At 35.0% G+C, this 25,355-nt stretch overlaps 1 protein-coding gene across 1 annotated transcript; it reads left to right on the forward strand.

Annotated features, from left to right (window-relative positions):
• Positions 1 to 337: 337 nt before the first annotated feature.
• LOC109033556 (uncharacterized) lies at positions 338 to 24,750 on the forward strand. Its single transcript, XM_072299627.1, has 19 exons — positions 338 to 357; positions 1,074 to 1,262; positions 1,599 to 1,736; positions 2,632 to 2,779; positions 4,807 to 5,358; positions 6,103 to 6,287; positions 7,534 to 7,702; positions 8,682 to 8,817; positions 10,229 to 10,376; positions 15,363 to 15,530; positions 16,910 to 17,059; positions 17,516 to 17,681; positions 18,613 to 18,798; positions 19,721 to 19,926; positions 20,627 to 20,798; positions 21,356 to 21,552; positions 22,123 to 22,282; positions 22,808 to 22,943; positions 24,318 to 24,750. Exons 1-19 carry the CDS (start codon positions 355 to 357, stop codon positions 24,481 to 24,483), a joined length of 3,375 nt encoding a protein of 1,124 aa, XP_072155728.1. The 5' UTR covers positions 338 to 354; the 3' UTR covers positions 24,484 to 24,750.
• The last annotated feature ends 605 nt before the right edge of the window (positions 24,751 to 25,355 follow it).

A 25,355-nucleotide genomic window follows, 5' to 3' on the forward strand; every position in this document is an offset into this window, starting at 1 on the left:
TTATGTAATCAAGTCTTCGAACGGTGATGTTATAAATCTAGCATATTAATCACATCAGTACCCCTCTCTGGTTGTCAGTTTTGGAAAGGCTTTCACTTCTCAAACCATCCGTGCATCTGTTTCAATTCAACAGGAAACAATTGTTGCGGCGAACAAAATACGACTATACTTACAGTGTTTTACGTATCAATCCTCCTCCTGCGAGTGTGTTTTATTGCCATATACCTAAAGTTGAAAGCAGACTTTTACTATCAGTATGTCATCTCTGTTTATCTTGATTATTTTGAAGTATTTAAACAGACAATCTCTCTTAGGAAGTGTTTTGTAAACTTTGATTTACAAGCATTTTGCACTATGGTTATACCAAGCTAAATCCGTCGCCCAGATTGGATTTATCAAAATTTAATATCCTGCCTTATGTATTGGTGCCATAAGTACTTCTGGTAACTGCAATAGTCGTTGGCTAGAGTCTTGGCATTATAATCATTCATTCAGCTCTTACCAGCTCACTGATAACCAGTTGAAATTTTGTTAATGAAACGCTGTCAGTATATTTTCCATGGAGTAAAAGTGAAATAACTCATGGCATTATTTAAGTAACACACGGACTGCAGTATTTTTCTGTGTAGGCAAGTGCAACTTCCATTTCTTTTTGTCTTATTTTTAGTTTGATCTGATCAGTTTGATATATCAGCAGATAATTGAAAAGATAGCTTTTTTGACTTCTTCAGCCATCCTCAAGTAAAAAGCAACCATGTATGGAGAAAATACAGGACCCTGAGTTCTAGATAAAGTTCGGTGGACAATTAAAATCTAGGCGGCCCCTAAGTTTTTTCCTCAGTAGCTCTGGTACCATGTACCTGTCTCAAGTGCTCTAACACATGTCACTAAGTTAAAACACCCAAAAATAAAGATTCTGCCGAAGCTCTGATTTTTGTTGTCAAATTGCCAACTTGACTGGTCTTGGAAATTAATTTTTTATCTTTTAAATTATGTCTAATAAGAGAATTTCACCTTATGAAGTAGTGTAGCTGATCTACATTAGTCATTTTGCTTTGTTTATTATTTTACAGAGTATTCTAAAATTTTGGGTGGCGAAAGCAACTTTGATTTTGTGGAGAAGCATGTCGGACAAACCTGTCATCACTACAAGTTATGGAAAGCTACAAGGGGGAACCGCAATATCCAGGAAAGGCAGGAAATTCCAGTATTTTTCTGGAATTCCATATGCAGAACCACCTGTCGGTCCCTTGCGATTCAAGGTGGGACAATAAATTAAATGTAAACTTGCATAACATGCAAAAACATAGAAAATTAGAAGTGTGTTCAAAAATTTTACGTTTGTAGTAATTATACTGCTCTCTCTAAGTTTTCTCCAAAATTACAGATACTTTGGGGAAGGGGGCAGCCACAGCAGAACCTCACTATTTATATACATTTTCCTGTCTTCTATTTTTAAAAATTGAAAATTGTACAATTTTAATACTTGAAATTCATATTGAAAACAAGAAAATGAACGCCTCTTGCATCCTCTTATTTTAGACCAGTTTCCTTTCACAAAATTGAGCCCTTTAATTTTGTTGCTTTTGTCTTAATAGCCACCAATTTCTCACAAAGGATGGGGAGGGATTCGTGATGCTTCAAAGGAAGGAAGTCCTGCTGTGCAGATTGACATGTTCTCTGGCAAAACGTGTGGGAGTGAGGACTGTCTTTTCGCCAACATTTACACACCGACAGTAAGTTCCTGAATGAAAGTTTTTTTCTTTTCTTTTTATTTTATTTTATTTATTCCTCAGCAAAGCATATACATATTACAATAATTTGGTACACAAAAAGATGACATAGTGAGGTATAACAAAGAAAACAAAGAGACTTTGAGACAGCGAGCAAACAAATTTGTTACATTAGAAAAGGCACTATTGCAAAGAAATTGAATGAAAGTGCCAAGCTAAATACTTACAATATAATTTTACAAGCTGATGAAGTTTGCTCACAGATTTTTACCTTTGTCTCAACCAGGAACGTTTCACCTGACCGCTCAGCCAGTTTGGTTCAAACAAAAATTCAACAAAGTTGGAAAACACAAAAATTGATGTATATTCTGCATGACCAAAAATCAGAGAAAAAAATTTCTGATTTTCTGTTCCTTGATTAGAAATTCTTTTCTCTGGTCCACGGTTGGGCAGGTTTCAAATTGATTTGTATAATTTCAAAATTTGTTGTATTTTTTTCAAATCAAGAACGACCAAGTGGTTCGCTTAAACAATGTTGGTTTAGTATTTTTTATTTTAGCCTTGTTTCCTGCTCTCTATTTTATTTTATTGTCTTATATTTTTACTGTACGAGTCATTTGCTATTGGTAAAATTGTTCTTTAGCACTAAGAGGCAACTTCTACTGAGATATGTTGCTTTAATTTAAGGCATTCTTCCAAAAATTCTCAGAAAGTAGGCCAAATAATTAAATTGTGAGTGGATCTTGAATATTGTATAAATGAAACCTTCTGGGCTGTTTACTTGATTGAAAATTAACGTTGTTTTATTTCCAGTCCCACAAATACCTACTTGCCTCACTATTCAATTAAGTATATTATTTATTCTTTTGGGAATCATTTTCTGTTTTTAAATATGCAGTGTGATGGACCTTTGAAGCCAGTTCTGGTATTGATTCATGGAGGTGCCTTTGGAATTGGATCGGGTAGTGCTCTACTTTATGGAGGAAATTTTTTGATGGATCATGACATCGTATTGGTAACCTTCAATTACCGTCTTGGTGCTCTTGGTAAGCATTAAAGTAGTCACAAAAAATGCAAAAGATGTAATGCTGCCATTTATAAGTTTTGACAGTAATTTATTTACTGGTACCAAGTGGATACATTATCATTTTCATTTTTCCTACCCTCTACATTCATTTGATGTGTAAGGTGCTTTTCAAAGTATCAGACATTTTTTAAAATATTATTTTGAATTCAGTTGTGCCATTCTTAAAGCATAGTTTTGTGGACTTTCCCCTCCTAAATCTTCTTTAAGATCCTTTTGACAATCAACTTTATTTCAATTTTTTGTTTTAAATCTCACACCATGCAACTCTTTTTGAGGGTTTAAAAGTTGTTCCCAAAACATCCTCTCATTAGTTCTTGCATCAATGAAAATGTGTATATAAAAAATATGACCAAGTACCACGGTTTTTGCAAGCGTAGTGCGGAACAAAGTTTTTGCACTTGATCTTTACAGAGATAGTCTAACATCTAGTGATAGGGAAAAAAGAGCGACGCCAAAAACGACCGTTTTTTGGCACAATTTGGGCCAGCGAGGATTTTTCTGGAACCGGGCACAAACGATACCTTATGATATCCTAAAACTCTGGTAAAAATTTTAGCTTGAGTATACGCCCGGTTTTTGAGAAATGAGGGGGCAAAGTTGCCAAATCGCCATCATTCTGGACAGCATTTCTACAGCAAAAAGACGGGGAAAATGGACGAAAAAGTCAAATCTTTGATGGGTTTCGGCTGTAAATGTTCTCATTGGGCCCCTAAGCATTTAACTGTGTTCAGTTTCAAAAATTTTGGTCGCACAGTGGTCCAAAATGGGGAGAAATCGTCGACAAATCAGGATTCTTTGTCAAATTTTTAGAAATGGAAGCATTATTGTCGGTCTGTTGCAGTTTTCATGGCTAACAATGTTTTTATTGGTCCTCAATGCATGAAAATGTGTTCATCTTCACAAATGTACATCGCACAGTGGTCAAAAATGGGGGAATTAGTGGACAAATTAAGATCCTCTGTCAAACTGTTGGTCCCCAGTAGAGTTTAAACCCCGGAAAGATTCATGTTTTTATTTTTTTTAATTATTTATATATGTCAGACCGTATTGTCTATAGAACGTTGTTATAGAATAGACTTTGTAGCACTATTTCAATAAAATATGCAAACTTTCAGAAATCAAAAAAAAGAAAGAAAAATGGAGAGAAAAAATTTAAAAAAGATTTAAATAGTCAAAAAAAGAATTTAAAGAATTTTTCTGGGATCTAAAGTCTACTGGGAACCAATAGTCGTACATCATTTTTAAAAAGTTAGGCAGAAGATCTTAATTTGTCCACTAATTTCCCATTTTGGACCATTGTGCGATGAAAATTTGAAAAACTGAACCCTATTGAATGCATTGCAGACCGATAAGAACATTGTTTCCCATGATCTCTGCAGGAGACCAACAATTTTACTTCCATTTTTAAAAAGTTTGACAAAGAATCCTTATCTATCCACGATTTCTCCCCATTTTAGACCACTGTACGTCCAAAATTTTTGAGACTGAAGACAATCACATGCACGGGGGCTCAATAAGAACATTTACAGCCCAAACCCATCAATGGTGTAACTTTCTCGTCCATTTTTCCCGTCTTTTTACTGTAAAAATGTTGTCCAAAATGATGGCGATTTGGCAACTTTGCCCCCCCCCCCCCATTTCTCAAAAACGGTGCGTATACTCAAGCTAAAATTTTTACCAGAGTTTTAGGGTATCATAAGGTATCGTTTGGGCCCGGTTTCAGAAAAATCCCTTCTGGCCCAAATTGTGCCATTCTTGGCGTCGCTCTTTATAACATCATACTGCAATAGACCAGGATGTGCAGGCAAGGTGTGAAATCATTCACTCCAGCTCATAGTTCCTCATCGAAATTGCCTGCAAAAAATGTTGAACATATTCAGAACTTCTAAAATTAACTCATGGATGAGATATAAATGTTGGTAGTTTACATTATAAACAGTGATTTCTCTTTTTTTTCTTATTGGCTCTTGTCTTTTCTCTATTTAGGTTTTCTGAATTTAGACGTAGAAGGTGCCTCTGGAAACATGGGAATGAAAGATCAAGTCTTACTCTTAAAATGGATTCAGAAAGAAATTAAAAACTTTGGTGGAGACCCAAATAATGTTACAATTAGCGGATGCAGTGCTGGTGGCGCCAGTGTCCACTATCACATGGTCTCACCGCTATCAAAAGGCCTCTTTCATAAGGCGATAGCAGAAAGTGGGACGATTCCGTGCGAATGGGCTTTCATGAAACACCACTACAAGAGCAGCTTTGATTTGGGGAAACACCTTGGCTTTGATGCAGGAAACAAACAAGAACTATTGGAGCAGCTTATGACAGTTCCAGCAGAACGTTTTGCTGAAGTGCAGAATCTTGTTGTGCCTAAGGAAAAAATTGTCAAGGGGAACGGCTGGGCTTTTGTACCCAGTGTTGAAACAGTTGGAGTTAACAGATTTTTGTCCACTGATCCTCATGAATTGATTGTCGGCAATAATGCAGCTGATGTACCTTTCTTGACGGGTGTTAACACCCATGAAGGGTTTCTCATTTTGGCAAGTAAGTTTTTTTTTATTTTCCAAGGGTGCTGCATTACACATGTCCACAATGTATGTTCTTATTTCCTTTTTTGTTAAGAAGAGAGACAAAAAACAAAAATTACAATAACAGCAATATGTGATGACACTTATTAGGTACATGATGAGTCATTCCAAAGTACTTTTTAGTGCAAAGTTTAAAAGTAACCTTGGCCCCTCCGAAGCCCTCAAATTTTCTGGCTAATCAAAATCTTCTTCCTAAAAACTGCTATCAGCTCCATGGAGAACTCAATTTTTTAGAATCCTGGTATATGACATAAGCAATTCAAAGTATTTTTCAACGCAGCTGCCAAAAATTCATAGGAAAACATATATCATGAGCTTGACCAACTTTTCTCTGCTGCTCTTGAAACAAGGTCTTTTCAATCAGATAACATTATCTGCATAATGTACCACCATGCGAAGCAGATTCAGTTGTTTAGTATTTGAAAAAATGGGAGAAATTGTTTTTTCAGTTGTTACTGAAGAACCGCAGTCAAAAAAATTGGAAAACCCATCACCTGTCATTAGCATTTATAGATGCTATACCACTTGGTTTATTATTATTATTTTTTTATTTTCATTTAATTCTTTATTGATCAAGAAGTTGAAAACACCCTAAAACATTCTAAACGTTTTATTTCAGTTTTAGGTACCTATTTTATTCGTTATCTTTTGCAATCTTGGTTTCTAAGCACTCATATAATTTTTATGCTTTTTGTTCTAGAACTTACAAGTCATCCGCATGTACTTGAGACATTAAATAAGGACTTCAAAGTTATATTTGAAGACCTGGCATTTCCTCCATCTCTAACGACTGAAGAAATTGCAGCACTCGCATATAGGATTAAAAGTAAATATTTCAAGGAGGAAATCATTGAATACCCAAAACACTTTCAAGAACTTGTTGATGTAAGTCATCTCCATGTCTTTTAAAAGGTTTACCATCTTGATCCTAATAATTGGTATCTAGACAAGTTATATATTAAAACACAATGGCACATGTTTACTCTTTAATATTTTACGCGAAAAACGAATCATACCATGGGGAATCTGGAAATCAACTCTTGAACACAATGTAAGTGTTTGCAATTAACATTGGTTGAAAGGCAAAAATACAAATGACGTCATTTGTATAATCTAACTTCTGCTTTGCTGATATCACCAAAACAGATTGATACAGCTTTCACTCTATCTAGAGCACATCAACCAGGAGTAGCATAGTAGATTCTAAGCTCCGCATATCTAAAATAGGCATAAACCAGCATGATTGAATTAACGCAAGATACGATACCATGGCTTCTTGCACCGTTCACTGTCACTTTTGAACCTACCTAGCTTGCTTGACTAGATGGAAAGGTTTCCGTGATCAGATGGTCAAGTTTCTATTAGTTTGTTCTATTATAGATATCTTGTAACATTTTTCTTTTCCAAACGATTACTAATCAAGGTTTTTGTGCAAAGTTTTGTGTACTTTCTTTTTATCATCTTGAAAATATTCTGTAAAAATTTTGCAAAAAGAATTCAGGTACAAATTCTTCTAAAGAGAAAAAAAAAGGAACATGGTTGGAAATTTTTAATCAACATTATTCAGATTTGTGGTTTTGTATTTTCACCATGATATTTTACTTATCAATGAGTCAGTTGTGCTGGTCACAGAATCGTGTTTTGATGCTTGGTTCTTGTAGATTAGCTGAAAATAATACGATCTGTCCAAACCTGAACTTCCTACGTTCAATATTAACTGATAAATTGCCCTTCGAAAAGTCAGGTTTTTGACGTCATCCACTGCAGCAGTGACCTGTGACAACCTTGGTTTCTTCCTCTTTTGTTCGATCAGTGATATGGAGGCTGCAACACGAAACTCACGGATCGAACGAAAGAGGAAGAAACCAAGGGTGTTACTTCTGCGGTGCATGACGTCAAAAACCTGACCTTTCAAAGGCCGACATCTCGGTTAATATTGAACGTACATAGAAAGTTGCGGTTTGGACAGATCTTATTATTTTTTGCTAATCTACAAGAATCAAGCATCAAAACGTGATTCTGTGACCAGCGCAACCGACCCATTGTAGTGAAGTGACTGTATCTCAACTGTCTGTTGATGTTCAAATTTTTTGAACCTCATTGAATATAAGTTTTTTTCTGTTTATAACAGCTCTATGGAGCACTTCTCATAAAGATTGCCACTGTTCTCACCGTTCATCATCTCAAGAATAAACCTCGGAAAAACCCAATTTTCTTCTACACATTTTCTGTGGATACACCGCTGGGATGGTACAAGCAAGATCTCATCAAGAATAAGACACTAAAACCAGGACAAGAAGGTAATTTTATTTTAAAAAAAGAACAAAGTAGATTCTTTTTAAATTTTTGTTCCGTCTCCTCCCCTCCCCTTTCCCAGTTTTTCATGGATTTCACTTAAAGCCTCAATCATCAATAATAAACAAAATATGTACCTTTAACATCTTGTTAAAATATCTCTTGCCAACTGGAAGTTCAATGTTGGGTAAATAGCGGAATTCTCAGAAAAAACCTCTGAAAAGGAGATACTTTACCATGAGCCGTTGACCATGTATGGGTGTTATAATAGTTCAGTAATGAAGAGTCATGATTACTCCATCTCTAATTACTGTCTCAGTCTTGCAGGAAATATTTGACCCTATTATTTCTAGAGTGGAATGCCATTTCGAATTTGAAGTAGAGATCGCATAACTCTTTTTTGCGTGAAAGATATATTTGATTTTGATAGTTATGAGTTAATAACAGCATAAGTTTGTGTAGCAAATACTAAACTCAGAAACAGTAAAAATATGGAAATCTGTTAAAGTTCCTACTCACAGGTCTCAATGGTTAAAAGAGGGATACCTGAACTACTGGGTGTTGTAATTGCTATTTCTGAGAACATTTGCTCGTCAATGGTTGATTCAAGCTTATTTTATGCAGTCCTTCTCTTTTCTGTATTTCATCGTTGGAGACCCAGAGAGCATTACTAAGTGTGTTTAAGTCTCTAAAAGAAGATAGAACTACTGTCTACAGTATTTAGGTGATAATTTTATAGAACTTTTCAGAATTCAATTTGCAAAGTCCAAACTTGCAAGAAAATTGACTGAACTGTTATTTGTATAATTACAGAATTTGATGAACTTAATAAAAAACCAAATTAAGGGACAGCGCCTTCTGCATGGAAATATTCTTCTCCACTTTTTGAAGTAGATTTGCAAAGAATAAATGTTTTTTCTTTCTTTAATTTTGAATTACATTATTATATGTTTCACTTTTTAATTTATATCGCCTCATTTTCAGGAGTTTCTCATTGTGACGAGCTTGGTTATTTGTACAGCTGCGCTTTTAACACTGGAAAAATCATTGAAAAAGGATCTTTGGCTGATGTTACCATAGAACGAATGACCACAATGTGGACAAATTTTTTGAAAACAGGGTAAGAATTCACAGACTTTATTTGTCAATGTCTGACATTCTACGTAGAAGTCTCAAACTTATTAGTGTGAACACTGACAAAGAAAGTTGGCAAAGATGGAAAAACCCCATAAAATCTGGACTATGAGCCCACAGGGAAAAGATTGCTATTAAACATATTTACTGTGTGTAAGTCATTGAATGTGCATTTGTTCAATAATTTACTCATATTTTGCATACTGAGAAATAGTCCTTTTTCCTCCCTTTGAACTATGAAGACCTGCGTCTTACCACATGACGTCTTATTTTGGTAGAATTTGATGAAACTTAATTAAGTTATTTTCCCGATCACTGAGAGGTAAAAACTAGTTGGCCTCTAGATGATTCCATGTGTCATTTTTGAGCTCCTCCCTGTGAAAAAAGCATTAATAACGTACTGGGCCTTGCATTATTGGAGTTTGGCGCGGGCATGGCTAAGTCTAAGGAAAATCATTGAATTTCATTATCTCATTGTTACTTTTACTCACTACGCAAACATTCATTCATTGATAGACACCTGCCTACTCTTCCTTTGAGGAAACTGAAGTATGACCTGCCAGTCTCGTGTACTCCCTCTTTTGCGACCCAAATGCTACTTACTCACAGTGACCTGCTATTGTTAGCATTTAAAAAATAATTTATTCAGCTTTCTTTGTCATCTGTTTTTCCTCTCGTGTCTCATCTCTTTCCTCTATTCATACTTTCCAGCTTTCCTCAAAAGCTAATTCATCCACACTGAGCTTAAGTTATGCTAATAGCCATGGATGGAATCTTTGAGTGCCAAGTGTGACTTTAATGAATAGACGTTATCTTAAGACAGTTGTTCTAAACGTTTAGGAAATGATAAAAGGCTACATGTTTTTTCATTAAAATTTACAGAAATCTTATTCTTGTGAATGAATGTGCGGTTGTTTTCTACAGCTAAATTCTAAATTCATAACTTGCACAGCCAGGTTGTAGACATTTCTATACCATGCAGCAGACCAGTAGCAGTTCAGTCTTAATTTGGCAAAAATTCGCTACTTTTTGTTTAGGAAACTATTTAAGAGACTCGAGACAATAGCAGTTAGGGAAAACCTGGGAAAGCCAGGGAATTTTGTTAGAGCTCAGGGAATTTTTCCATTTAAAAAAAGACCGCACTCAGTGGAAGGTCCACTCTACCAAAAATGGTTGAGGGATTAATTTTCTCTGAAAGTCAGAGAATTTCGCCAAAATTAGTCTGAAGTATTTTTCATAAAAATCAGAAAAGTAAAGGAATTTTCTTATTTAAGTTCAGTTACCAACCTGATACTGTCTCAAGTGAAAAATGCGCTGTGACTTGGAGGAGAAGAATAATTTGCACCTTTGTTATAAAGTGTTACATATTCATGAATGTAGTGCTACTGTTCTTGCAGGGACCCAAGTGCGGATATTAAATGGAAGCCTGTCTTCTCTTCAGAGTTTGATAACCCAATGGGATTAAATATTGGGGAGGACCTAGTATTCGAGCCTGCTAAAGAATTTGAACTCTTATCAACCTTCAAGGAACTTATTAAACCATCTGTTTAAATGAAGAACATCGAGCCATAGTTGGTAAACCATCTGCATATCTCACTGGTATGTGTATACTGCTTCAAATCTTTTATTTCTATGATTTTCTGGATTCTCAGAACTCATGGCGTTCAGCAATTTATGAACAATCCAATTGCATGCAAGGAAATGTTTGCCTCAGCGTTCATTTCGGTTCTTCTTATTTGCATGCTAAAACCGTCCACTTGTCAAATTTTATTCACATAAACCAATGGTACGGTTTGAATTTTAAAAAAATATTTTTTTAATTTTTGAATGCTTAAAAGCAAAGATTTTGCTTTTTTTTGTTGGACTGAAGCTGACTTATTCTACTTTGAATAGTGATTTTGGTGTCAGCATCTGCTGGTGTTGCATTTAGCAAGTTTCAGCTAACTTTTAGTTTGTCTGTGCTTCAGTTTTATGTGCCTATAAAATACAAGATTTAATCCTGTTCTATTATATTCCATTCTCATCAGACACAATTTTTTTTTTTCATAATTGGTTCCTACTCTTGCAACAAATGAAATTCAACGTACACTGTCACAAGTCAAGGAATATTTTTTGATGGAATTAGAGGGGGTTGTGTTCCCTGTGCGAGTCACATTATCCACCACTCGAGAACCCCTGAAAATTGATAAATATCAAACTCCAATTTGATCAAAGAGAGTGCATTAATTATTTCAAGGGCCCATTCATAAAATACGTAATGCTTCAGAGAAAAGGGGGGGGGGGGGTTGAGAAGAATGTTACGCTGTTTTGTTTTTAAGTGTCAAAAGATGCAAGATCTTTGTCACAAAACTGTTAAGGGGGGGTGAGGAGGGGATAAAAAATCCGAAATTTTGCAGCATGTTTTTTTACTCACAGCCCCAAAGTAGAAAAGTTAGATGTAAGGATGAAAGGTTTAAACCAATTTTCGATAAATCTGTTGAAAGTAATCGTAGAATTGACTAATTTGATGTATGTTAAATTCCTTTTATTTATCACAAGTTCCAAGCTCTCTGTGAGTTGAGTTCGTAAAACCTGAATGGTGAAAAGATATTCAACCTACCTCACCTTGAGAAGTCGCATTAATCGTGGTGAATGATAATAACTGCAACTTCTACTTCCTTGTGTAAACTTGGATTTGTTGCACTCCGCTGCACCTAGGTGCAGTTTTCCTTGTGTAATTGGGTCAGCATAAGGAAAACAAACCACAGAAATTCACAAAGATAATAGTATGCAATGGAGGGTCAGTCTGAGAAATTAGTCATGATTGCAAGGTCAATGCACATCTTTCCACTACTGGTTGCGTGTGATCATTCAATTTAGGTGGAGGTCATTGGCCTCTGTGAGCCAACCATTCATATGCCCAAATGTGGTGACCTACTTCTTCCAAATAGTCCACAGCACTGAGCAAACAGGAGGAAGCTTCCATTACCTTGTAAAAGGATCTATTTGTGTGAATTCTTTTAGAGGAAATCAAACATTATTTTTTTGTTAGGGAATGGGGAGGGGCTACTATTTATAATTGCCTGAAAATTTCTAATGTTTAGCTAAATTTATTTGGTACAAAATTGCTTAATACCTTAATGTCTTCTAAATTTTTCACCTTTCAGCTATTGCCACGTTAGCCCTGAGTACATAAGTAAATCTGACGTTATATTTAAAACACTCTATTGGAAAATTATAGCCAACAGAAACTTAGTATAGAGGAGGTTAAAATAACTGCTACTACTACTAAAAAACTGATTGCCAATTGTTGTGCATCTTCCTTTGAGGTTCTATCTCATTCAAGAAACCTTTTCTACAAAATTAGTGCATTAATTACAACAGTTTGTAGAATGCAGATTGACATAGACTCAGAAATTTCTGTCTCCTCTTGAACAAAGCCATTAAAAAGGGCCATAGAAAGGACAAAGGTAATGTGTACAAAACATGGGTTATGGCACCTGGAAAATGGAAGGAAACCATAGATTCTCTTTGGTAGATTTCCATAGAAATGAAGGGAAATCAGTGTAATACAAATCCGGAAATGAAGAAATTTTAGAATTCTAAAAACTTTTGAGTCTTATGAAAGACCCTCTCACATTCTCACATCCTCTCCCTGAACATAAATGCTGAATTTACCCATCCTCTTCCCTTAAAATTTTAATCCCCCCCCCACTCTATCATGCCCCTAATTTTTCAATAAATAAATCATGGATTTTATATTATTTTTGTAACTTCTCCCTGTTCTTGAAGTCATTCTAGGGAGGATGAAGGTTATGTGGAATGGACTTTAGAGGAAAGGGGGAAATTAGAAAACATTCAGAATTTTTTTTTTTTTCGCATTTTGTATGAAAGTCAATTTAATCAAAGTCAAAGATGGGATGAGATTTCAGTGATACTTGATTCACATTTTACCATAAATTACGTGAAGTGCTCTCCTGATTTTTAAGCCCCCTCGCTCTCTGTATGGCACCTATTAAATAATTACTAAAACCGGGCCTGACCCCGTCTCCCCTCCCGCTGGAATAAACTCTCGTTAAGAGTAAAAGGCATTGAAACAAAATGTTAATTTTTTTAGGAAAATCAACCGGTTTTTTTGACAGTGTGTTCTTGGAAACTTCTTGGAAAGAAACTAATACTTTCTCTCTTTCTCAAGTAAGACACTGCTTTGTAATCCCTTTCTCCCTTCAGTGAGGCACCCCTCCCAGATGTCTAATGTAATTTGTAGACAGCCCAAGGGGGATTCTAGTTTGTATTGTGGATGAATTACAGAGGCTGTAGGGGGGGATTTAAGTATTTATTAGGGGCTTAAATGTTCTGTTTTATCTCAATAATGAAACATTTAGGTATTTCCTCCCTCTGTGGTTTTATGCGGTTATTATTTTGTTGAAGTTTTAGAACATTTATTTTTTTCAATTTTACAAATATTTTTATTCTCTCCCTGCAGCATTTACAGTGACGTATCTTATGCTGCTTTAAAACAAAATTCCCTTCTTCTGCATTGCAGCTCCTTCTTTCAGTGTAGAAGTCGAATAATGAATCATTATTTAATACAACTTAAAGGATGAGTTTCTTCTAAAAAATACTTATTTTTAGTTTAAAGAAGTTGTGGTCTGTTTTTCCACTCCTGCAACAAAAATTAAGCGTTCAAAGTCTCAATGATGAAACTTCCTCTCTCTCATGCTTTTCTTGCACTTTTGCTGTTTTTTTGTTTTGTTTTTTATTCTAAACTAGAACTCATTTGCAACACTTTTTCTTTCACCGTATTCCTCTCTTCACTTCTTGTAGGAATTGGGCTATCTAATAGCTTTCCTACAGAGCTCTTAAAATGACTAACGCTGCCGTGCTAAGGAAAAACGCTGTATGAGCCCTTAGACGTTGCCATATTTCCATCAATGACAAATGAATTTACTGGGAAAATTCTGAATATTTTTAACATAATTAATCAGGGGAAATTTGACAACTTCCGAATGTTCATACAGCGTTTCTCCCTAGCATGGCAGAATGGGAATAACTGGTTGACAAGATGAAGTGGGAGTGCATTCTGTCTGCTACTAGACTGCTGTTCCGCACTAGTGGCAAAACGTTGTTTGCACTTTGCACGCGCAACTCTGGAAATAGTCTAATGCTTCCTATGTACCTGCTTTTTATTCAGGCAATAACACAGGGGGATATGAATGAACTCTAGAACGTTCGAATTGATTTGAATATTAATTTGTCTCTGCTCTTCATTTGAAGTTTTGCCTCCCGGTAGGAGTGACCTTTGTTAGTTTCTTTCCTGGGAAGTGATTGTGTTTAGTTTACATTGTTAATTACTGTGGAATTTGTCTGGCGAATGCAGAAGGAATACTAAATAAGGTAATTTTTTCTTTTTTTTTTGCTATGGCATGACTTAGCTGTAATTTCAAGAGCTTAGTAGGTCCAGACTTAGAATGTCTCTATCTAATAGCCCTCATTTTTAATTAAATGTAGACATTGATGTTTGATAAATATTCGACCTTGAGACAAATTTTGATGAAAATATTTTTCCTAAAAATTCTGCAGTCCAAGTTTATGGCTTTTTTGGAGGTGGCCAACAACCCTTTTTTTCTGACCTCTACTTTTTAATTGGGTGCTTTTACACTAAAAATTAATGTTGTTTGATGTTCTTTATAGATACTGTAATAGTATTATGAAAAAACGTTGCAAATAATTTTTTCCCTCTTAGAGTTTTAAAAAATTCAAAACAAAGAGTCCTTGTTGGCTTCTCCCTTTAAGAAAATTTTTTTAAGTTTCTTTGTAGTGCGAGTGTTTCACAAAAGTACCATTTTAAAATTTGCATGAGTTTGCATATTTTTGCCGACTTTCAATGGTGACCTTGCAGAAATGCATATCTCAGTTTGGGACACTGCAGACTTCCTGTCACACTTCATTTTCTACATGGAACACTGCTGAACACTTTTTTGAAAATTTCGGTTGTTTTTCTTTTCTACATGGAAAACATTCTGTGAAAATTAATAGCCATGATAATGGTTCGGTTTTCTGTTAAAAAAATAAAGTAGGTATGGAGATTTTCAAACAGTGCAACCGAGATATGCATTTTTGTAGTTTCGCTATTGTTAGGTATGGTATTAATCAGTGAAGGGACATTAAAATAGCAGTAAGGCTGAGCAATTATAAAACTTCAAGACCATGTATCTTAGTTCGCAATATTGCAGTTTTCCTTTTATATTTTAATTTTTTTAAAGGATCAGCATTCATTATTATTGCATAAAATACAATGTGATTTTTCCTTTCACGAATATCCTCTGAATAGTTTTTTTTTTTTTTTTTTTTTTTTTTTTTTTTTTTTTCGTAAAGTAAAATATGAATAGTAATTTTGCAACCCTGCAATCAAGGTACATAATTTTTTAGTTCCATTATTAATATTTTTTCAATCACATCATAAAAGATTTTTTCATCTTTATGAATTTGAACCATAAAATGGCCCAAAATCTACAATTATCTCAATTACACCTGTCTCTAAAATGATAGCACCAACATTTTATTTTAGGAAAAATGTCAAACCCTGATCAACCAGAAGTTAGGATTTCACAAGGTGTTTTACGAGGTCGAAAGAAAACATCTATCTTGGGTCAAACTTACTACAGTTTCCTCGGCATTCCATATGCAAAGCCCCCAGTCGGTCATCTTCGGTTCAGGGTTCGTAAAAAATTATCAGTAATTTTTGCATTTGTAATTTACTAGTTGTTATTGAATCACAGAAAACGAAAGGATAAAGGAGTATGATTGTTAAGTATCTCTTACAGGCTCAAGTATATAAATGCTTCCTGAGAGGAAAAAAAAACCTGGTAGAATCGTAATGAAATTCTAATTCCTGCAAATGATGACAGTGTTTGCACAGACACAGCAACAGCTTCTCATCTTTACCAGAAAACGGAAGTAGTAGAGCCAAAAAATTTACTTTTCAACCCTATTTATCTTGACATTGACACTTAGAAAGTTAAATTTTAAATGCTCATCTTGTTCAGGAGGCTGTAAGGAACATCGTATCAAATAATGTCAAAATTTAAGCAGCATCAAATTTTTTGGAATGGACCACTAGACAAGGTACGAATTCAAGCATTCTGATACATGTTTCTTAACCAGAATTTCACGTAGAGCACGATTTGCGCAACGAAAACTAATGAAACAAACTCCAAACGAAAATATTAACGTTTTTATATCACATTGGTTACGAGGGATTCGAACTGCCCGCTCACAAGAAACTCAAAGCTCTACGTGAGTCAAATCGCGCACTACAACGGTTTCAACAAGCTTCTCAATCGAGTAATGTTCATTTCCCATCATGTGTTGTTCAAACTATAAGCAATTTGCTACAGCTGATCCAAAGCGTCAAGATTGAGGTTGCCAGATTTTTATATCGCAGAGACTGTCATGATAACGTTTAGCGCGCGATGTGAATCACGCAGAGCATTGAGTTTTCATGAGCGGGTGGTTTGAATTCACCCATCAATAATCATTAAATATCTTAGTTAAGAGTTGATTTCGGTAATTTTCGTTATGCGCGTCGTATTCTACGTGAAATTTTGGCTAAGAATCATGTATCAGAATGCTGAAATTCGTACCTTATCTAGTGGTCCATTCCATGCGCAGTCCTTAAAGTGACCCTTAGTTGGTCCCTATTCAGTGGCGTAGACGAAGGAGGGTTCAGGGGGTCTGGACCCCCTCCCCCTTAGCCTCGTTAATTGTACCTTTTTTTTTACTTTTGGAGGGCAGACATAAAATATTATCAGGGACGTACATAAAATAATGTAAATTTACCGTCACGTTTTTGAATGAAACCCCCCCCCCCCTCAAGGAATTCCTAGCTACGCCACTGTCCCTACTCCTTATCTCCCTTGTAATAAACCGTACCAAAATCGTAGACCTTTTCCCCCGGAGTTTTACATAATGCATGAACCGCTCATTATCACTTGCAGTGAACATTCTATTTTTGCACTGAAATATCTATGCGGATAAACCTTACACATTCCCTTTGCATAGTTTCTTTTATACTGATCCTCTTTGCCTCTCCTTAGGCTCCGCGACCTCCCTCTAACTGGTTCGGAATCCGAGATGCCTCACGAGAAGGAGATGTCTCACGGCAACTTTACCCACACCCTAGCCAAGCTGGCCACAGCTTGATTGGCAGTGAGGATTGCCTTTACTTAAATGTCTTCACACCCTCAGTAAGTTTTGCAGTATACTTATTTACAAAAAGAAAATTAAAGAAACTTGTGGTTGTGATGATGCTGAAGTAGCATCAACTCTGACCAGTGGCAATGACATCATCAAATTACTGCCATGCTGATGAAATTTAGTACCCATAGAAAAAATTTCCATCAAGTTGCAATACTAATGTAATTTCTAGTAAGTTTCACACAGTGAAAAACGCAGGATTGGATTTTTTTAACTTCATTTTTAAAGTTTTTGTGCGTTGACGAACACCCTTTCGTAAAACTTTTTTCTGTATCTAGGCATAGAAAAAACGACATACTCTTAATAGAGAATCAAATTTCTCTAAAACATTATTTCTAGTAGACATTTTTTCAAAAAAACTTCTATGCGTTGAACTGTCACATGATATTGTTGAGTTTTAACATGGGTATTTATCCTGCGTAAGTAATTCTTCTATGATTTTTCAGGTACCTGTGAAGAATGCAGAGACAAACATTCTCAAACCTGTTATGGTTTGGTTCTACTATGGTGCATTTGCCTATGGGAATGGAAATCCTGATTTCTATGGCCCTGACTACCTTCTTGAAAAGGATGTTATTGTTGTCACATTCAATTACAGAGTTGGCCCCATAGGTGAGATCCTATCATCAAAATATGATTTAACCAAATGGAAAAAATCTCAGTATCTCTCTTTGACAGGCTATCAAAAAGAAAATGAAAAAATAGAGTAAGAAGAGTAATCTAAAGAAAGGATAGAGCATTTAGGCACAAGGTCTCTTATTTTTCCGATGAAGCACAGCTAAACGCAATATACACCAATTCTTTTGTAGTCCAGTCTCTGATTACCTGCTTACCCAAAGTGGGATGAGCAGGTGATGCTGGGTCCTATCAATCATTTTGTAAAATTTCGGTTTCACGAATATACACGACTATCTGTGCCCTTTTGTGTTAAAGAAAAGACAGCCTTCTGAGTATACCTCAACCTGAGTATACCTCATTTACCAAGGAGATGACCAAGCGGGTAGGTAACCGAATAGGCAGTTGTCCAGAGGCAGCAAATTTTGAAAAGTAAAAGGGAGTGACAACAAGAAGTGCTCTCCAATTTTTTTTATTTTTTAAAGTAACAATTATGCTGGCAAGATTTGGTGAGAAAGAGGTCAAACTTTCTCCGAAAGACATCTTTTTTTGGAAATTTTCCTGAGCAAGCCTCCCAGACTTTTCTGGATATGTAATTTTCTTTGCTATAACCAACCAAAGGGGAAGGGGGAAGCAAAATTCTACTCACCTCAAGGCTGTAAAAAGTCAAACCTGGGCATATCTCAATACATTGATAGGTTCATGCACTTTTATAAACTTGTGGCTTGTGTTTTCAATGATGTGATGAAATGAAGGAATCAGGAATATAAAATCTTACTCAGGTATACTCAAAATCCTGAGAGAAAAAGAGTCCCTGTAAATGTAGAGCTTTACCTGTTTTTGTGTTTATTACGATCATTTTATCTTTTTTTGGTTTGATAGAAGAATCTTAAAAACGCTCACTTTTTTATTTTTTGGATTTTTATAGGGTTTTTGTCATTGAACATCAAAGAAGCGCCAGGAAATGCAGGTATGAAGGATCAAGTTGCTATGTTGAGGTGGGTGAAGAAAGAGATCCAGCATTTCGGTGGTGATCCCAATAACATCACTCTTTTCGGCGAAAGCTCAGGTGGAGCGTCTGTCCATTTGCACATGATTTCTCCTCTCTCAAGAGGTTAGTAGCTCTATAGTCATTTTGATAAATAATATATTGTTTAGAAACTATCGACAATGCAATCACTCGTAGGTCACATCGGGCAAACAAAAAAGGCAATGGCTGATAGGTACCAGAGTTTCTTCCTACCTCCTTGTCTCTATCTCCTACCTGGTATCAAACTATCTTAAAGACAATTGGAGCCTTTCTTTCAATTTTATCGTAATCAAGTCGTAGCAGTAGAGAGATACTCTTTTATGACCCATTTTTTTCCATTGTTTTCAGTGTATTTCACCTCTTTGACTTTGAACATATCCATTCATAGTGAAAAGGGGCTGGATTAACAACTGATAAAACTGCTTCTCAATTGAACTTTGTAAGATGTCGTTACTTTTAGCATGAACCTAATGGAAACTTTCCTTTGGGACCCAGCATTATGTATCTCAGTCAATGGGAAGCAATACCTGTAGCATTCTCATTCAGAAACCGCTATCATTCAGGAGTGCCAGTGAAAATACCTATTTCCGTCTTTTACGAAAATTTTCCTCCTGACAAATGTCTTGGCAAGGAACTCTCTAAAACGAAGTTTGCCAGCAGTAAGTTTTGATGCAAGATCAGCAACTGAAACCGCAATGCTTCCTCGCAAGATTAATCTTAAAATGATAGAATATATGTTAGTCTGAAGTTTTTTAAGTTTGAAAATCTTAAGTTTAACGAATGCATATACATAATTAAACTTCAATCTTGCATTGGTCATTTGTCTTGCATTAGGTATGAAAGGTATGAAATTAAACTCAATAACATAAGGTTAATAATTTCTGTTAGATGCCTAATTAACTGAGGAGGAATTGCAAAAAGAGAAATTCGGCTTGAAAAGCATTTTAGTTTGAAAAAAAATTAGTCGCCCTCCTGATGAATTTCTGTTTCTACCTCTTCTTTCTAGGCCTATTCAATAAAGCTATCCTTCAGAGTGCAACTGCCTACTGTGGTTGGGCTTTTGCTCCTATGAAAGTCTTGTATGAAAGGACCTTGAGGTTAGCCAATCAGCTAGGCTGTGTTTCTCAAGACCCTAATGAAATTTTGGAATTCTTAAGGAAACATCCAGTAGACAAACTGGTGTGGGCTCAACATGAAATTGTGGCTGATGCTGTAAGTGAACAAATTTTATGTTCAATATTTATGTGAGATGGTGAAAATTCCAGGCTATAAGTCAATAGTTTACTTTTAAAATGTGACCATCCGCAGAAAAGAGACCCTATTGCTAAGGGGGAGGGGGACGATTAAAATGTCATTATTGCCTCAGTTCAAAGGAGTGTTTTAAAGACATTTGAAATAAAATAGTGCACAAAAATTTTAGACAAAACCAGAATTATAGCTGTTTGAAGTTTACAATTAAATTAATTATAGACTTAAAAAACAGCAGTCTGAAGTTTTTGTTTTTCATCTGTAGAGTTCAAAATTGTTATATTGTAATGGCACTTTAAGCCCTCTACTGAAGCAAAAGAGATCTAAATAGCTCATAATTTGATCATTGAGATGCTACAGAATAATTTTCATAGGAAACTCAAATACCAATTTTTTTATCAGCTATGACTAAAATCCTTCTCCGGAAAAAGTTTACCTCCACCAAGACCTCTTTTTTCATAGCGGTCCTAAATGATGAAGTATCCTTACAAATCATTGAGTTTATACATTTTCTAAGTTTCTGGACGGATCAATTTACCCTTCAACGCTTGATTAAAAATTGAAAAATAAGGAATTATCTTTCATAATTTGTTTGCATAAAGTTGAATTTTCACCTACTTTATATAAATTCCTTTTTTAATAATTTCTCACTCCTCTTTTGCAGGAAAAAGCCTCTGCACAATACTTCATGTTTCTTCCAACAATAGAGTCTCACCATTCTCTCGATGAGCCATTTTTAACCGAGGACCCACGAACATTGATCAGATCAGGGAATTTCTACAAAGTTCCGACAATGTGTGGATTTACAGAAAAAGAAGGACTTTTTAATCTTTTTAGTGAGTACTACAGCCTTTAATCAATTTCAGTGAAGTTATATCCAACAGAAATACCGGTTATGTCATAGTATATGCAATTCATTATCACATATAGCTCTTAAGAATTCAGAAATAAAAAAACTGAGTAAAATATTTCAATAACACTTATTCATGATGATTTATTCACGCTTTGATGAGCGTCCAAAAAACTTATGTTGGTAGTCAAAAATTTCCAAACCGCCACAACACGTATTTGTCAACTTGAAGCTTGAAGCCTTTTCAGTATTATTTGATATGATGATCTTTACAGTCCTCCAAGGACAATGAGCTTTTAAAATCGAACTTTCTAAATTGGCATTGACCCACACTATTTAAACATAATTGATCCACATATTTCAGTTTCATTATGTATTCATATTCAGTATTATGACTTCATATTGTGATTAATTGCTGATAAACATTTCCTGTAGTCTTTAAATTATATCTTAACCATCAGCACAAAAGATGAAAAGGTAAAATCAATTCTTCTCTAAAATATGTCTATTTTGTTTTTACAAATTTATTCATTTCTTTTTCAGCAACATCAAAGAGATTCATCGAACTTCTTGTCAATGGATTCGAAGACTATTTGCCACAGCGCATGTTTCGATGGATAGATTCAATATCCAGAGACTCTCCTTGTTATGAAAAAATTCGTCGCAGGTATTTTGATGGATTAGAAAGCAAACTTGCGAAGTCCACAATTCACCATGCTGAGTTTCCAACTCTAGAGAAGGTAATAGAGAAGGTCTAGAGAAGGTTTTTACTTTTTTGTCTCCAATACCTGTAACATTGCTTGATGAGTCTAGTCTGTACAATAATTTTGGGTAAGGGGGGGAGATTTTATGAAAAAAGGATGTATAATTTTACAAAAAAAATATTTTTGTAACATTAATCAAAAAATTTGAAAAGTCCATGCATAAAAAATTTTGCAAAGAAGAATTCTCTTCTATTGATATAAGCAGAGCTTGTCAAGCAAATTCAATTCTTTGCGTGTTTTTTTTAAAAAAAGAAGAACTGATTACGTTTTTTTCCTATGAAATCATAGTCAGGGTTGGTTTCAAACTTAAATTCTCCTTTTTCCCCCCTATTATTCTTTAATCCGAGGAAGATTGCACAAAGAATAAAAAGGGAGGTGGAATATGAGTTATTTATTATTTTTTAGTTCTCTGTTGCTCTGAATTATCGCTTTTTCCAAGAACATGTTTATATTAGAGGGAGGCTTTGTTCATTTTTTTTTAAATCTAAGTGACAAATAGGATATTATTTGTAGTTTTCTAAACTCAGTCTTTTTCTCTGATTACAGTATTTCACGGAAGTGTGTTTTAAGTACCCTATAATGGCAGCAGCTTTTGACATGCACAAATATATGACCCCAGAAATACCTATTTACACATACTATTTCACCTTTGCTGGAGCTTTAGGATGGAACAACAGACGTGCTAATTTTCCAGTGGACAAATCAGGTATAATTATTTCATTAACTGAGCGTATTTCAGAAAATTAGTCAAGATTTTTCAATGAAAGAAAAGTTTATAGCTTCATTTGTCTTGCTAAGTCTAAATAAATAAAAAAATCCCTGTTGCAGGAATCGTACTGTGCTCAAAAATTCATGGTACCATTCACGGCCAACAAGGACTTTTTTTTTTTTTTCTTAAGACCAATAAAATATTGTAATAATGAAGCAAGATGTTTTAGAAGGAAGATTCAGTTGGAACCAGTGCTACACTAATTTCCTAGGCGCCAATGTCTTTGTCAATTTTACCCATTATCCGTAATAGATAAAGTTGAAACACTCGTTTAGCACATCATGCTTTTAAGGTCCAAATTTTGTGGACGCTCATTGTTTTTTTTTATTCTAATCCGAAATTGTTTTTTCTCTTTTTCTTCCAAATTCAAGATTTAAGTAAGAAGTCTGCAACTCATACTCACACATTCCCCACTATCAAAATTGATTCTGTGATGGCGTTTTTTTTCTCTTTTTTTCCCAGTTGTTGCCCATGGGGATGAGCTTGGATACTTGTTCCATATTTCTGTGTTAAAGAAGCCTAAATTATCTCCAGATGCCCCAGAGTTCAAAACAATTGAACGAATGACTCAATTCTGGACCAATTTTGCAAAACGCGGGTGAGTACTAAAAGATTAATTGTCTCTTGGTTATCACACATCTTATTTGGTCTCCTTTACTTCTATTTTCATCATGGGATTCCATGTATGAAATTGATGTATTCTTGCGCCTGCAAGCACATTTCACATTCAATTCCCTCTTCGATCAACTTTATACGTGATTTTTTTTCATTTAAATCAATAATAAACTGATTAAGAACTATTACAGTAATCATGATAATATTTTATATTTATATTTTTAATATTTATATTTTCAAGATCACTGTATAGAATTTTTATATTTTATATTATAACTCATGGGATTTTTGCATTTACCAGCACTCATTAAAAGTTGGATAAAACATTATTATGATTGCATTTGTGCTGGTACATAAAAGAACTATTAGATTATCGAGATAGCCGAAAAATACTGCCTGCAAGCAGGGGAAACTTGAAAAAGCGTGTTACCAACTACGCAGACTGTGCGCTAAGAAATGGATTTCAGACTTTGTTGACGTTCCCAACAAGATTTTTTTATGACTATACTCGTTAAGAGAATGTTTTATTGGCTGTATCTCTTGCATGCAACAGACCTATTGATGTATTTCACATTTTAACCTTTAAATTGATTATTTTGGGAAAATCAAAATTTCAGTCCCTAGATCTTATATTCAGAAGCAATCATGTTCATGTGGAATATCATCCTCCAAAATCTTAAAGTACAGTCAAAAACACTGTCCCTGATTCGCAACTGATTTCAATGTATCAATAACAATGGTTAATTGGTATCGGTACTTTTAACTGTAATTTTAGATTTTGGAAGATAATTATCGGTACGAACGTTCCTTTATGATCCCGATACTGAAATTTTGATTTTTCCAAAATAATCCATACTTAGGATAATAATGCATAAATTGGAAAGTGAAATAAATCCATCGTACCCAAAATGCATTGCGCCAAAGCTGAGAATTCGCCGCAGACTTTGGCTTTAATGTTTAGTATTATAGAGAAATAAAAGTTCAAACCTCTTTTTCTAGGCGCAAACTCAATATGACTTGGTACGTTTCTGTAAATCTCTGTCCAAATGATCTTAAATGGATGGCCTTAAGCAGAAAGGAACCAAGCCACATCAGCTATTGTCAAATTTAATTGGGAAATTTAATTTTTTACATGAAAAAGGTTGTGCAGATTTTTGTGCAAATTTCAGTGAATTTTTTATATAGTACAAAGCAAATTCCTTAAAATTTTCAAAGAAATTTGCTCAAATGTTTTCTGGTAAAAAATTGGCTTACCCACTTAAATTTGGCAATAGCTGATGTGGCTTGGTTCCTTTCTGCTAAACGCGTTCCAAATAATGATTAATGGTCTGAATTTAAGTTCCTTTTCTTTTCCCAGGAACCCTAATCCAGATACGATCTCACCTTTGTTCCCATGTGTTTGGCGACCTATGAGTGAAGATGGCAATTTTAGAGCCCTGAAAATTGATGAAAAGCTAGAAGAATTGGATTCTATAGAAGTTTTTGATTTCTGGCATCCCATTGACGTAACTTTAGAAAATTAACTGATAAATTAACTTTAGAAATTAAATAATCCCATTGTTGACTGAAATAATTTATTTCTTATCTAAATTTTATATCTTTTTTACATTAAATATGCTCATTTGTATTTCACCGTGTGAATATAGAATTGACTTGAAACTTTTTCTTGTCCGTTCTATTTCTTTTCAATACTGAAAGGCTAATGAAGCCAGTTGGTTAATTGTTCCAAAGGGGTTACAGGGGAGACCTTGCACGAACTTGTTAAATAATTAAACTATTTGAAACCAGGAGTAACTTTTGTACCCAAAATTGTATGCCTGTCCATAGTGCTGTAAACGTACCACCCAAGACTTTTGTCAACATCTCAATCTTTCAACCTTTCTGGTAAAAGATAGTAAAAAAATGAAATTCTGCTCCTGTAAGTTTTTTTTTGTCTTGTTTCATATTCGAATTATTTGGTCAACTGTTCGTTTCGTGAATGGCTCCTTTCAGAGGTCTAATATTGCAACATCTAGACATTAAATAACCCAATTAAAATCATTAATCATCAACAAAGATCTGAAAGCGCGGACAAATGATGTGATATGGCAAGTTCTATCTGCCTATCTACAGGCTTCAGTTATACCAGAATCGGTCTAACTCCTGAAGTATTAAGGCCTACGGAGGCCTCAATGTTAAGAAATTACATTAGGTTTGACCGCCTAAGCTTGCACAATGAGGATCAGAGGATTACTTCTATCATGGGAGGGGAGTGGGCAGCCCCCAGGCTCCCTTCCCTTCAAGCTATTGTCTTTCAGTTTTTGATCGTATGAATGTTGTCAAGTTCAAAAGTTTGTTTGTTGCTCTCTCCAAAATTTGTACTAAGCTGTCGTCAAATGATGTTCTGATTCTCTAT

The sequence above is a fragment of the Bemisia tabaci genome, chromosome 4 (assembly GCF_918797505.1).
Source record: "Bemisia tabaci chromosome 4, PGI_BMITA_v3".
Taxonomy (NCBI): domain Eukaryota; kingdom Metazoa; phylum Arthropoda; class Insecta; order Hemiptera; family Aleyrodidae; genus Bemisia; species Bemisia tabaci.

Excerpts from the sequence above, each read along its gene's own strand:
- LOC109033556 (XM_072299627.1), top strand. Across the intron at positions 6,288-7,533 it reads ACTTTCAAGAACTTGTTGAT|CTCTATGGAGCACTTCTCAT; the intron begins GTAAGTCATCTC and ends TGTTTATAACAG. Across the intron at positions 22,944-24,317 it reads ACCAATTTTGCAAAACGCGG|GAACCCTAATCCAGATACGA; the intron begins GTGAGTACTAAA and ends TTCTTTTCCCAG.